Source organism: Pseudophryne corroboree, chromosome 7 (assembly GCF_028390025.1).
Source record: "Pseudophryne corroboree isolate aPseCor3 chromosome 7, aPseCor3.hap2, whole genome shotgun sequence".
NCBI lineage: Eukaryota > Metazoa > Chordata > Amphibia > Anura > Myobatrachidae > Pseudophryne > Pseudophryne corroboree.
In genome coordinates, this window is record NC_086450.1 from 69739677 (window position 1) to 69755792 (window position 16116).

General features: G+C 40.1%; 2 protein-coding genes across 2 annotated transcripts; both read left to right on the plus strand.

The window, feature by feature from the left end:
• Positions 1–6707: 6707 nt before the first annotated feature.
• Positions 6708–7822, plus strand: LOC134944037 (cyclin-dependent kinase 5 activator 1-like). The gene has a single exon (XM_063932576.1). The coding sequence runs from the start codon at positions 6708–6710 to the stop codon at positions 7503–7505; it is 798 nt and encodes a 265-aa protein (XP_063788646.1). The 3' UTR covers positions 7506–7822.
• A 5975-nt stretch (positions 7823–13797) lies between these two features.
• LOC134944038 (cyclin-dependent kinase 5 activator 1-like) lies at positions 13798–14595 on the plus strand. The gene has a single exon (XM_063932577.1). It carries the CDS (start codon positions 13798–13800, stop codon positions 14593–14595), a length of 798 nt encoding a protein of 265 aa, XP_063788647.1.
• Positions 14596–16116: the final 1521 nt, after the last annotated feature.

The window sequence follows — 16116 nt, forward strand, 5'->3', positions numbered from 1 at the left end:
GCACTGGAAGCCCAGGTTCCAGACTCCCAGCTGCAGCGGATCTGGGACCAGGTCGGCTTTATTATCCCTGCCGCTGCATCGAGCTTCTGTGATCGCGGCACTACTAGTTCAAATCAGTCGCTGATTGGCTGCCGGTCCGCAGCAGTTTTGAAATATTAGCGCCGTGGTCACAGGAGCTCGATGCGGCGGCAGGGATAATAAAGCCAGCCTGGTTCCAGATCCACTGCAGCTACCCTCAGCCTCTTCTGCCGCCCCGCCCTCGGACCTCTGCGCACCCACAGCCTCCTCCTCCGCACTATCGCCGAGGCTCACAGCCTCCTCCACGTCACGCCTACCACAGCCTACTCATCCACAGCACCGCAGACCACCGCCGCTGCTAAACAGGTAATCTAACCTGCTGCCTTTCTCTCTCCCTAGTCCCTACTGTATTCCCCTGCTGCCACTTTCCATGTCCCTGCTGTCACTTTCCATGTCCCTGCTGTCACTCTCCCTGTCACTCTATAATGTGAATTTCGGCTCATTCCCTGTGCTATACTGTGAATTTTGGCTCATTCTGTGTGCTATAATGTGAATTTCGTCTCATACCGTGTGCTATAATGTGAATTTCCGCTCATACTGTGTGGTGTAATGTGAATTTCGGCTCAAACTGTGTGGTGTAATGTGAATTTCGGCTCATACCGTGTGGTGTAATGTGAATTTGGCTCATACTGTGTGGTGTAATGTGAATTTGGCTCATACTGTGTGGTGTAATATGAATGTGGCTCATACTGTGTGGTATAAATGTGAATTTCGGCTCATACTGTGAGCTATAATGTGAAAGGGGTCTTACTATTGTGGTGCATAATGTGTATAAGGGGTATATGATGTGGTAAACTACACTGAAGGGCACGCCCCCTTTTGCGTGGCCACGCCCCCTTGTCAGGAGTGCGCGCGCCTTCGGCGCGCACATAATTGCACCCTTCACTTTTCCATGCCCCCACTTCAAAATTTACACTTGGGTACTACTACTGTGGGCATTACTACTATTGTGTGACCACGCCCCTTCCTTTTTGAGACCACACCCCCTTTTTGCTGCGCGCGCAGTACCTTTGTTACTTGGGCGCCGTGGGGAGGGGGGTGAGTTCCACCACCTCTCTAGGACCACTTTAAGCACTGCATATGACATATATAGATATAAGGTAAGGAGATAGATATGAGATAGATATGACCTATAAAGATAAAAGGTAAGGAGATAGAAATGAGATAGATATGACCTATATAGATATAAGGTAGGGAGATAGATATGACCTATACAGATATAATGTAGGGAGATAGATATGACATATAAAGATATAATGTAGGGAGATAGATATGACCTATACAGATATAAGGTAGGGAGATAGATATGAGATAGATATGACCTATACAGATATAAGGTAGGGAGATAGATATGTCCTATATAGATATAAGGTAGGGAGATAGATATGAGATAGATATGACCTACATAGATGTAAGGTAGGTAGATAGATATAAGATAGATATGACCTATATAGATATAAGGTAGGGAGATAGATATGAGATAGATATGACCTATATACTGTTGATATAAGGTAGGGAGATATATATGAGATAGATATGACCTACTGTATATAGATATAATGTAGGGAGATAGATATGAGATAGATATGATTTATATAGATATAAGGTAGGGAGATAGATATGAGATAGATATGACCTATATAGATATAAGGTAGGGAGATAGATATGAGATAGATATGACCTATACAGATATAACGTAGGGAGATAGATATGAGATAGATATGACCTATACAGATATAAGGTAGGGAGATAAATATGAGATAGATATGACATATATAGATATAAGGTAGGGAGATAGATATAAGATAGATATGACCTATATATATATAATGTAGGGAGATAGATATGAGATAGATATGACATATAAAGATATAATGTAGGGAGATAGATATGACCTATACAGATATAAGGTAGGGAGATAGATATGAGATAGATATGACCTATACATATATAAGGTAGGGAGATAGATATGAGATAGATATGACCTATACAGATATAAGGTAGGGAGATAGATATGTCGTTTAAAGATATAAGGTAGGGAGAAAGATATGAGATAGATATGACCTATATAGATGTAAGGTAGGTAGATAGATATGAGATATATATGACCTATATAGATATAAGGTAGGGAGATAGATATGTGATAGATATGACCTATATACTGTTGATATAAGGTAGGGAGATACATATGAGAAAGATATGACCTACTGTATATAGATATAATGTAGGGAGATAGATATGAGATAGATATGACCTATATAGATATAAGGTAGGGAGATAGATATGAGATAGTTATGACCTATATACTGTTGATATAAGATAGGGAGATATATATGAGATAGATATGACCTACTGTATATAGATATAATGTAGGGAGATAGATATGAGATAGATATGACCTATATAGATATAAGGTAGGGAGATAGATATGAGATAGATATGACCTATACAGATATAACGTAGGTAGATAGATATGAGAAAGATATGACCTATATATATATATAAGGTAGGGAGATAGATATGAGATAGATATGACCTATACAGATATAACGTAGAGAGATAATTATGAGATAGATATGACCTATATAGATATAAGGTAGGGAGATAGATATGAGATAGATATGACCATTATAGATATAAGGTAAGAAAATAGCTATAACCTATACAGATATAAGGTAGAGAGATAGATATGAGATAGAAATTACCTATATAGATATAAGGTAGGGAGATAGATATGAGATAGATATGACCTATATAGATATAAGGTAAGGAGATAGATATGACCTATATAGATATAAGGTAGAGAGATAGATATGAGATAGATATGACCTATGTAGATATAAGGTAAGAAGATAGATATAACCTATACAGATATAAGGTTGAGAGATAGATATGATATAGATAAGACCTATATAGATATAAGGTAAGGAGATGGATATGACCTATATAGATATAAGGTAGGGAGATAGATATGAGATAGGAATGACCTATATAGATATAAGGTAGAAAGATAGATATGAGATAGATATGACCTATATAGATATAAAGTAGGGAGAAAGATATGAGATAGATATGACTTATATAGATATAAGGTAGAAAGATGGATATGATATAGATATGACCTATATAGATATAAGAAAGGGAGAAAGATATGAGATAGATATGACCTATACACATATAAGGTAGGGAGACAGATATGAGACAGATATGACCTATACAGATATAAGGTAGGGAGATAGATATGACATATACAGATATAAGGTAGAGAGATAGATATGAGATAGATATGACCTATATAGATATAAGGTAAGGAGATAGATATGACCTATATAGATATAAGGTAGGGAGATAGATATGATATAGATATGACCTATATAGATATAAGGTAAGAAGATAGATATAACCTATACAGATTTCAGGTAGAGAGATAGATATGACCTATATAGATATAAGGTAGGGAGATACATATGACCTATATAGATATAAGGTAGAGAGATAGATATGACTTATATAGATATAAGGTAAGGAAATAGATATGAGATAGATATGACCAATACAGATATAATGTAGGGAGATAGATATGAGATAGGTATTACATATACAAATATAAGGTAGGGAGATAGATATGAGATAGATATGACCTATACAGATATAAGGTAGGGAGATAGATATGAGATAGATATGTCCTATACAGATATAAGGTAGGGAGATAAATATGACCTATAAAGATAAAAGGTAGGGAGATAGATATGAGATAGATATGACCTATACAGATATAAGGTAGGGAGATAGATATGAGATAGATATGACCTATACATATATAAGGTAGTGAGATAGATATGTGATAGATATGACCTATATAGATATAAGGTAGGGAGATAGATATGAGATAGATATGACCTATATGGATATAAGTTAGGGAGATAGATGTGAGATAGATATGACCTATAAAGATATAATGTAGGGAGATAGATATGACCTATACAGATATAAGGTAGGGAGACAGATATGATATAGATATGACCTATATCGATATAATGTAAGGAGATAGATATGACTTATATAGATATAAGTTAGGGAGATAGATATGAGATAGATATGACCTATATAGATATAAGGTTAGAATATAGATATAACCTATACAGATATAAGGTAGAGAGATAGATATGACCTATATAGATATAAGGTAGGGAGATAGATATAACCTATATAGATATAAGGTAGGGAGATAGATATGTGATAGATATGACCTATACAGATATAAGGTAGAGAGATAGATATGAGATACATATGACCTATACAGATATAAGGTAGAGAGATAGATATGACCTATATAGAATAGATATAAGGTAGGGAGATAGATATGAGATAGATATGACCTATATAGATATAAGGTAAGAAGATAGATATAACCTACACAGATATAAGGTAGAGAGATAGATATGAGATAGATATGACCTATATAGATATAAGGTAAGGAGATAGATATGACCTATATAGATATAAGGAAAGGAGATAGATATGAGATAGATAATAAGATTTTAGACCTTCCGGCAAATCTTTTTCTCCTAGTCCATAGAGGATGCTGGGGACTCCGTAAGGACCAGGGGGTATAGATGGGCTCCGCAGGAGACATGGGCACTATAAAGAACTTTTAGTATGGGTGTTCACTGGCTCCTCCCTCTGTGCCCCTCCTATCTCATATATCTATATATATATATCATATATCTATCTCATATCTATGTCTCTACCTTATATCTGTATAGGTTATATCTATCTTCTTACCTTATATCTATATAGGTCATATCTATCTCATATCTATCTCTCTACCTTATATCTATATAGGTCATATCTATCTCCTTACCTTATATCTATACAGGTCATATCTATCTCTCTACCTCATATATGTATATGTTATAGCTATCTTCTTACCTTATATCTATACAGGTCATATCTATCTCATATCTATCTCCCTACCTTATATCTATATAGGTCATATCTATCTCTCTACCTTATAGCTGTATAGGTCATATCTATCTCCCTACCTTATATCTGTATAGGTCATATCTATTTCATATCTATCTCCCTACCTTATATCTGTATAGGTCATATCTATCTCATATCTATCTCTCTACCTTATATCTGTATAGGTCATATCTATCTCATATCTATCTCTCTACCTTATATCTATAAAGGTCATATCTATCTCATGTCTATCTCATATCTATCTCTCTACCTTATATATATATAGGTCATATCTATCTCATATCTATCTCCCTACCTTATATCTATATAGGTCATATCTATCTCCTTACCTTATATTTATATAGGTCATATCTATCTCATATCTATCTCTCTACCTTATATCTGTATAGGTCATATCTATCTTCTTACCTTATATCCACTGTACTGTGTGTCGCCATACCTCCCAACATTTTGTTTCTGTGAAGAGGGACACACGCGCGGCTTAGTCAAGCGCGCTCCCAAAAAGGGGAGTGGCATAAGAAAGGGGGCGTGGCTTCGCGGAGGACCCGCGATCGCGAGCCACGCCCTCGTTTTCATCACTGAGGGGGCATGCCCAGTGCTCTGTGAGCCACTGGCATGCCCCTTCTCCCTCTGACTCCAGTGAATAGACGCTGATCTATTCGCTGCTGTTCTGCTAAGCAGGGCAGCAAGAGACAGATCCTCCCAACTGCCCCCCCACCCCCACCCCCCACCGCGGGACACTGCGGCCCGCGGGTGGGACAGCGGGACAGTCCCCAAAAAACGGGACTGTCCCGCGAAATTCGGGACAGTTGGGAGGTATGGTGTCGCATTAGAAGGATACAAGCCTGTGATCTGCTGTGAACTTACCTACAGGGTCAGTTTTACCAATACTACATTATATAAGAAAAGAAACTACATAACAAGGATATGCACAAGATTATTAAGAAAATACATCAGGAGCTGATTCTAAGCATCCATCGCATGTATCCACCAAATGTCCAATATTCAGCCATACACCCTCAGTTTCTGTTACATTATTACTTCAGTGCCAGCTGACATAGCCAGTGACCCGCTATTATCTCAGCGTTACATTCACAGACATGAAAGCATCTGACGTTATCTCATATTAAAGAGGATGAACAATTTTTCTTAAAACACAGAAAGAGTAGGAGAAGCGTTATGGATCCATTGCTGAAGGGAAATAATTTTGTATTTGTTTTATTTTCAACTAATTATCTCTCAGATTATTCAAAATATCTTATTATTTATTTATTTTACATATATTCCCTCCCTTACAGGGCTGTAATGAGGGGATAATACCTTCTACATTTTCACCAATTTTCAGCACTTGTTGAATTACCTACATGTAGCTCATTTGCATATAGAGGCACAAAAGTCACCAGCTCATTTGCATAAACAACGCATCACAATCACCAGCTCAGTTGCATCACAGTGATGTCACAATGCCACAGTAAGCATGGAAAACCTCTGATTACGACCTGCTGGACTCAATTGCTGCCTAGTGTTGAACCGGGCAGCATCAGTCACGTGCTGGAAACAGACCGTAGCTATTGGATAACTTTCTACAATCAGACTCACCACAGATTACAGACACCGGATTTGCTGGCATTCCTTGAATAAGAATGTGGAACTGTATGCCATTTCCGTGCAGCCGCAAGGCGAGGCGGCCTGATGAGGACTCAAGTGGGAACCATCGCACTGAGAACAGCGAGACTGCAAGACCTGCTGAGAGACGTTCGCTCATCGCGCGCTTTAGGAGATTCATGTCTAAGAGGAGGCAAGGCAAAATGGGTGGAACCAACATTACCCACCTCATCACTGAGAGCAGGAAGGATTCCATGCTATCCTGTGTGGATCTCCCAGCCTTAATACAGGCCTCACATGATGCTCCTGACAAAGAACCTGGTAGAGACCAGGAAGTGCGCTCACCTGCAAAATCCAATATGGTGCAGGCATCGACCAGCGACCTGTTCAGCTGTCTAATGGAGTTCCTCTGCCGCAGGTGTAAAGAATTCGTGGAGTTATCACCAACATATATTGCTCTATGGATAACCGCTGTAGACAGCTTCCTCTATCAATACTGGCGGAATGTCAGTTTCATCACTCCGACCAATCTAGTGTTTCTCTACATGCTCTGCCGAGAGGTCATGTCATCCGAGCTGCTCAGCGAGTGGGAGCTAATAGCAAGTCTATCAACATGTCTGTATGTATCCTATGCATACGTGGGCAGTGAGCTCTCCTACCCACTGATGCCGTTCCCTGTTGAATGCTCGAAGGAAGCCTTTTGGAATCGTTGCCTCTATGTTATCAACCTAATGAGTGCAAAGATGCTCCGCTTCCATGCTGACCCCCAGTATTTTGCCCAGGTCTTTGAGGATCTTAAAGCTGAGGGTGGACAGCAGGATATTACATCAGCTTAAAATCATACTGGACAGGCCCCGTTACCAAAACCGGCGGTGCGGCCTCAAAAGTGGATCAGCCTCCCATCAGAGGTGGTAGAGGCTAACAGTAAACAGTAACTGTGGTGAGCGTTGATGAAAATTCTGTTGCCATGAATTAAAGCAACAGCTCTGGCTTGAGAACCATAAAGTAGCTCAAATTCAGGCTTGGGAACCTAAGGCAAAAGAAACCCCATTTCAGGCTTGGGAACCTAAGGCAAAAGAAACCCAATTTCAGGCTTGGGAACCTAAGGCAAAGAAACCCAATTTCAGGCTTGGGAACCTAAGGCAAAGAAACCCACCCGTGGCTGTTATTGCATGGCTATCGGGTGTGGCCCCTTGGCGATGGGGTTACCAGTTCTTTAAGAATTGGTAGTGGCACAGCCACCATGGACCAATGCAATATTAGTTTTTTGTTAAGTTAGAACAGTCTAAATGCGCAGTCAAACTTGCCATGACAGACTTTTTTGACAACTTTCAGCTTAAATTGCAAAAAGAGGATTTTTGGTCACTTACCATTGAATCCTTTTCTCTGAAGCAGGCTGTGGGACGCTGGACCATGGGACTGCAAGATGGGCTGGAGTTTGGCACTCAAACTACTGTCATTTTAATTCTAAGCTCCTCCCCCTGCAACCCCACAATACTAGCACTTCTTTTAAAAGAGTACGGTAAGGATTAGCAGTAACCCAGTGAAACTGTTACAACAAACCATCAGGGAAATGACAGTCAAGAACCTGCGTGTGAGGGAGGGAACACATTGTCCCACAGCAAGGGAAGAAATTAGATCGTTTTTCTGTCTGTAAATAGCAGAGGGGAGAAGTACGGGTGAATTATGGAAAGTGTACAAAAGTTTAGGGAGTAGCACCATCTTAGATACATATAAATTATTGGCAGATAAGAAGATCTTGGCCCATTTAATCTGCCCTTAGATAGATATGAAATAAAGAAATAAATACATAAATATCAGAAATACTGTATGTGAGATAGCAGAGGTGTAGCTAGGCACCAAGGTGCCCGGAACAAGGGCATGTTTTGGTGCCACCCTCCCCTATACTGAATTGGAGGCCTAGCCAACACGTGGTGGAATGTTTCATTTGAAAAGAAACACTATTTAAAAATCCAAAATTGGTGACAAGGGTGGTTGTAGACCTTGTGGAGCTCATGGTAATCTGATAATCTCCAAATATCTCAATTAAAATAATGCCCCAAATGTGACCCCCCACATACCCAAACCCTCCCTAAACTCTCAATGGAAATACTGCATCAAAATTGCCCCACCACCACCCCCACATATACTCTTTCATAGTCCCCAATGCCTTAACCCTATAACTGATATCCAGACTTAATAATCCCACTATGCTTCAATGAAAATAATGTCCCAGAATTTCCTGAGAGGCAGAGAGAGGTGCTGCAACATCAACGTAGAGAGAAGTGCTGCAGCAGCCGGGGCAGAGAGATGGCACAGCAGCCTGGGCAGGACAGAAGTAACCCTGCTGCACAGCTACAAGCAGACAGTGAGACATATAAAGTGGGTGGGCAGAGCTCCGGCATGTGCCGGCTGTCAGTGTCTCCTGCTGTCGCCTCTGGCCTGCCCTGTTCCCTACCTAGTCTCCGAGTCAGTGTGTGCCCCCTGCTTCTCCTGTTCTGTGGCTGCCAGTATAGTGGCCTGTGGGAAGGGTGTGTGGGTGGGTGACAGCGCGCCCTCTAACTATTCCGCGCTCCACTGGAGCCACCCTCGCTACACCCCTGCTTGCGAGCAGGGCCTTCCTGCCTCTATGACTGTTATTACCCAGTTTTGTTTTATCTCTGTTGTTTCCAAATATAAAGCGCAACAGAATTTGCTGCGCTATCGAAGAAACTGTTAATAAAAGAATAATAAATAGGAGATTGGGGATCTGGTCGGTGTCCCAGCGGCCTGTATTCTGTCGGTTGTGAGACAGACACCGGAACACAGACTGCCGGAAAGTCGAAGGTGAGTATCAGGGTATATGCACTAGGGGGGGTTGTTAGCCGTAGCCGCCACCTCCCCACAGGTTAGCCCTAGATGGCACCCCCCAAGGGTTATGGTAGGGGGCAGGAGAGGGGTAAAATACTTACCCGTGTACAGTGTCGGGATGCCGCAGTCGGTGTTGTAACTGTTGGCATGCTGACAGCCGGTATTTCATACACAACCCGTAGATAGACATGACATATATAGATACACGGTAGGGAGATAGATATGAGATAGATATGACCTATATAGATATAAGGTAGGGAGATAGATATGAGATAGATATGACCTATACAGCTATAAGGTAGGGAGATAGATATGAGATAGATATGACCTATATAAATATAAGGTAGGGAGATAGATATGAGATAGATATGACCTATATAGATGTAAGGTAAGTAGATAGATATGAGATATATATGACCTATATAGATATAAGGTAGGGAGATAGATATGAGATAGATATGACCTATACAGCTATAAGGTAGGGAGATAGATATGACCTATACAAATATAAGGTAGAAAGATAGATATGAGATAGATATGACCTATATAGATATAAGGTAAGGAGATAGATATGAGATAGATATGACCTATACAGACATAAGGTAGGGAGATAGATATGTCCTTTAAAGATATAAGGTAGGGAGATAGATATGAGATAGATATGACCTATATAGATGTAAGGTAGGTAGATAGATATGAGATATATATGACCTATATAGATATAAGGTAGGGAGATAGATATGAGATAGATATGACCTATACAGCTATAAGGTAGGGAGATAGATATGACCTATACAAATATAAGGTAGAAAGATAGATATGAGATAGATATGACCTATATAGATATAAGGTAAGGAGATAGATATGAGATAGATATGACCTATACAGACATAAGGTAGGGAGATAGATATGTCCTTTAAAGATATAAGGTAGGGAGATAGATATGAGATAGATATGACCTATATAGATGTAAGGTAGGTAGATAGATATGAGATATATATGACCTATATAGATATAAGGTAGGGAGATAGATATGTGATAGATATGACCAATATACTGTTGATATAAGGTAGGGAGATATATATGAGATAGATATGACCTACTGTATATAGATATAATGTAGGGAGATAGATATGAGATAGATATGACCTATATAGATATAAGGTAGGGAGATAGATATGAGATAGATATGACCTATATAGATATAAGGTAAGGAGATACATATGAGATAGATATGACCTATACAGATATAACGTAGGGACATAAATATGAGATAGATATGACCTATATATATATATAAGGTAGGGAGATAGATATGAGATAGATATGACCTATACAGATATAACGTAGGGAGATAATTATGAGATAGATATGACCTATATTGATATAAGGTAGAGAGATAGATATGAGATAGATATGACCTATATAGATTTAAGGTAAGGAGATAGATATGAGATAGATAATAAGATTTTAGACCTTCCGGTAAATCTTTTTCTCCTAGTCCATAGAGAATGCTGGGGACTCCGTAAAGACCAGGGGGTATAGATGGGCTATGCATTATACATGGGCACTATAAAGAACTTTTAGTATGGGTGTTCACTGGCTCCTCCCTCTGTGCCCCTCCTATCTCATATATCTATATATATCATATATCTATCTCATATCTATGTCTCTACCTTATATCTGTATAGGTTATATCTATCTTCTTACCTTATATCTATATAGGTCATATCTATCTCTCTACCTTATATATGTATAGGTTATAGCTAACTTCTTACCTTATATCTATATAGGTCATATCTATCTCATATCTATCTCTCTACCTTATAACTGTATAGGTCATATCTATCTCCCTACCTTTTATCTGTATAGGTCATATCTATCTCACATCTATCTCCCTACCTTATATCTATATAGGTCATATCTATCTCATATCTATCTCCCTACCTTATATCTATATAGGTCATATCTATCTCCTTACCTTATATCTATATAGGTCATATCTATCTCATATCTATCTCTCTACCTTATAGCTGTATAGGTCATATCTGTCTCCCTACCTTTTATTTGTATAGGTCATATCTATCTCACATCTATCTCCCTACCTTATATCTATATAGGTCATATCTATCTCATATCTATCTCCCTACCTTATATCTATATAGGTCATTTCTATCTCCTTACCTTATATCTATATAGGTCATATCTATCTCATATCTATCTCTCTACCTTATATTTATATAGGTCATATCTATCTCATATCTATCTCTCTACCTTATATCTATATAGGTCATATCTATCTCATATCTATCTAATATCTATCTCTCTACCTTATATCTATATAGGTCATATCTATCTCCCTACCTTATATCTATATAGGTCATATCTATCTCATATCTATCTCCCTACGTTATATCTATATAGGTCATATCTATCTCATATCTATCTCCCTACCTTATATCTATATAGGTCATATCTATCTCATATCTATCTCCCTACGTTATATCTGTATAGGTCATATCTATCTCATATCTATCTCTCTACCTTATATCTGTATAGGGGATATCCGCTCATATCTATCTCTCTACCTTATATCTGTATAGGTCATCTCTATCTCATATCTATCTCCCTACCTTATATCTGTATAGGTCATATCTATCTCATATCTATCTCTCTACCTTATATCTATATAGGTCATATCTATCTCCTTACCTTATATTTATATAGGTCATATCTATCTTATATCTATCTCTCTACCTTATATCTGTATAGGTCATATCTATCTCCCTACCTTATATCTATATAGGTCATATCTATCTCATATCTATCTCTCTACCTTATATCTGTATAGGTCATATCTATCTCATATCTATCTCCCTACCATATATCTATATAGGTCATATATATCTCATATCTATCTCTCTACCTTATATCTATATAGGTCATATCTATCTCCTTACCTTATATTTATATAGGTCATATCTATCTTATATCTATCTCTCTACCTTATATCTGTATAGGTTATATCTATCTTCTTACCTTATATCCACTGTACTGTGTGTCGCCATACCTCCCAACATTTTGTTTCTGTGAAGAGGGACACACGCGCGGCTTAGTCGAGCGCGCTCCCAAAAAGGGGAGTGGCATATGAAAGGGGGCGTGGCTTCGTGGAGTACCCGCGATCGTGAGCCACGCCCTCGTTTTCATCACTGAGGGGGCATGCCCAGCGCTCTGTGAGCCACTGGCATGCCCCTTCTCCCTCTGACTCCAGTGAATAGACGCTGTGCGCATGCACACAGCATCTATTCACTGCTGTTCTGCTAAGCAGGGCAGCAAGAGACAGATCCTCCCAACTGCCCCCACCGCGGGACACTGCGGCCCGCGGGTGGGACAGCGGGACAGTCCCCAAAAAACGGGACTGTCCCGCAAAAATCGGGACAGTTGGGAGGTATGGTGTCGCATTAGAAGGATACAAGCGTGTGATCCACTGTGCACTTACCTACAGGGTCAGTTTTACCAATACTACATTATATAAGAAAAGAAACTACATAACAAGGATAGGCACAAGATTATTAAGAAAATACATCAGGTGCTGATTCTAAGCATCCATCGCATGTATCCACCAAATGTCCAATATTCAGCCATACACCCTCAGTTTCTGTTACATTATTACTTCAGTGCCAGCTGACATAGCCAGTGACCCGCTATTATCTCAGCGTTACATTCACAGACATGAAAGCATCTGACGTTATCTCATATTAAAAAGGAAGAATAATTTTTCTTAAAACACAGAAAGAGTAGGAGAAGCGTTATGGATCCATTGCTGAAGGGAAATAATTTTGTATTTGTTTTATTTTCAACTAATTATTTATCTCTCAGATTATTCAAAATATCTTATTATTTATTTATTTTACATATATTCCCTCCCTTACAGGGCTGTAATGAGGGGATAATACCTTCTACATTTTCACCAATTTTCAGCACTTGTTGAATTACCTACATGTAGCTCATTTTCATATAAAGGCACAAAAGTCACCAGCTCATTTGCATAAACAACGCATCACAATCACCAGCTCAGTTGCATCACAGTGATGTCACAATGCCACAGTAAGCAGGGAAAACCTCTGATTACGACCTGCTGGACTCAATTGCTGCCTAGTGTTGAACCGGGCAGCATCAGTCACGTGCTGGAAACAGACCGTAGCTATTGGATAACTTTCTACAATAGACTCACCACAGATTACAGACACCGGATTTGCTGGCATTCCTTGAATAAGAATGTGGAACTGTATGCCATTTCCGTGCAGCCGCAAGGCGAGGCGGCCTGATGAGGACTCAAGTGGGAACCATCGCACTGAGAACAGCGAGACTGCAAGACCTGCCGAGAGACGTTCGCTCATCGCGCGCTTTAGGAGATTCATGTCTAAGAGGAGGCAAGGCCAAATGGGTGGAACCAACATTACCCACCTCATCACTGAGAGCAGGAAGGATTCCATGCTATCCTGTGTGGATCTGCCAGCCTTAATACAGGCCTCACATGATGCTCCTGACAAGGAACCTGGTAGAGACCAGGAAGTGCGCTCACCTGCAAAATCCAATACGGTGCAGGCATCGACCAGCGACCTGTTCAGCTGTCTAATGGAGTTCCTCTGCCGCAGGTGTAAAGAATTCGTGGAGTTATCACCAACATATATTGCTCTATGGATAACCGCTGTAGACAGCTTCCTCTATCAATACTGGCGGAATGTCAGTTTCATCACTCCGACCAATCTAGCGTTTCTCTACATGCTCTGCCGAGAGGTCATGTCATCCGAGCTGCTCAGCGAGTGGGAGCTAATAGCAAGTCTATCAACATGTCTGTATGTATCCTATGCATACGTGGGCAGTGAGCTCTCCTACCCACTGATGCCGTTCCCTGTTGAATGCTCGAAGGAAGCCTTTTGGAATCGTTGCCTCTATGTTATCAACCTAATGAGTGTAAAGATGCTCCGCTTCCATGCTGACCCCCAGTATTTTGCCCAGGTCTTTGAGGATCTTAAAGCTGAGGGTGGACAGCAGGATATTACATCAGCTTAAAATCATACTGGACAGGCCCCGTTACCAAAACCGGCGGTGCGGCCTCAAAAGTGGATCAGCCTCCCATCAGAGGTGGTAGAGGCTAACAGTAAACAGTAACTGTGGTGAGCGTTGATGAAAATTCTGTTGCCATGAATTAAAGCAACAGCTCTGGCTTGAGAACCATAAAGTAGCTCAAATTCAGGCTTGGGAACCTAAGGCAAAAGAAACCCCATTTCAGGCTTGGGAACCTAAGGCAAAAGAAACCCAATTTCAGGCTTGGGAACCTAAGGCAAAGAAACCCAATTTCAGGCTTGGGAACCTAAGGCAAAGAAACCCACCCGTGGCTGTTATTGCATGGCTATCGGGCGTGGCCCCTTGGCGATGGGGTTACCAGTTCTTTAAGAATTGGTAGTGGCACAGCCACCATGGACCAACGCAATATTCATTTTTTGTTAAGTTAGAACAGTCTAAATGCGCAGTCAAACTTGCCATGACAGACTTTTTTGACAACTTTCAGCTTAAATTGCAAAAAGAGGATTTTTGGTCACTTACCTTTGAATCCTTTTCTCTGAAGCAGGCTGTGGGACGCTGGACCATGGGATTGCAAGATGGGCTGGAGTTTGGCACTCAAACTACTGTCATTTTAATTCTAAGCTCCTCCCCCTGCAACCCCACAATACTAGCACTTCTTTTAAAAGAGTACGGTAAGGATTAGCAGTAACCCAGTGAAACTGTTACAACAAACCATCAGGGAAATGACAGTCAAGAACCTGCGCGTGAGGGAGGGAACACAGTGTCCCACAGCAAGGGAAGAAATTAGATAGTTTTTCTGTCTGTAAATAGCAGAGGGGAGAAGTACGGGTGACTTATGAAAAGTGTACAAAAGTTTAGGGAGTAGCACCATCTTAGATACATATAAATTATTGACAGATAAGAAGATCTTGGCCCATCTAATCTGACCTTAGATAGATATGAAATAAAGAAATAAATACATAAATATCAGAAATACTGTATGTGAGATAGCAGAGGTGTAGCTAGGCACCAAGGTGCCCGGAGCAAGGGCATGTTTTGGTGCCACCCTCCCCTATACTGAATTGGAGGCCTAGCCAACACGTGGTGGAATGTTACATTTGAAAAGAAACACTATTTAAAAATCCTAAATTGGTGACAAGGGTGGTTGTAGACCTTGTGGAGCTCATGGTAATATGATAATCTCCAAATATCTCAATTAAAATAATGCCCCAAATGTGACCCCCCACATACCCAAACCCTCCCTAAACTCTCAATGGAAATACTGCATCAAAATTGCCCCACCACCACCCCCACATATACTCTTTCATAGTCCCCAATGCCTTAACCCTATAACTGATATCCAGACTTAATAATCCCACTATGCTTCAATGAAAATAATGTCCCAGAATTTCCTGAGAGGCAGAGAGAGGTGCTGCAACATCAACGTAGAGAGAAGTGCTGCAGCAGCCGGGGCAGAGAGATGGCACAGCAGCCTGGGCAGGACAGAAGTAACCCTGCTGCACAGCT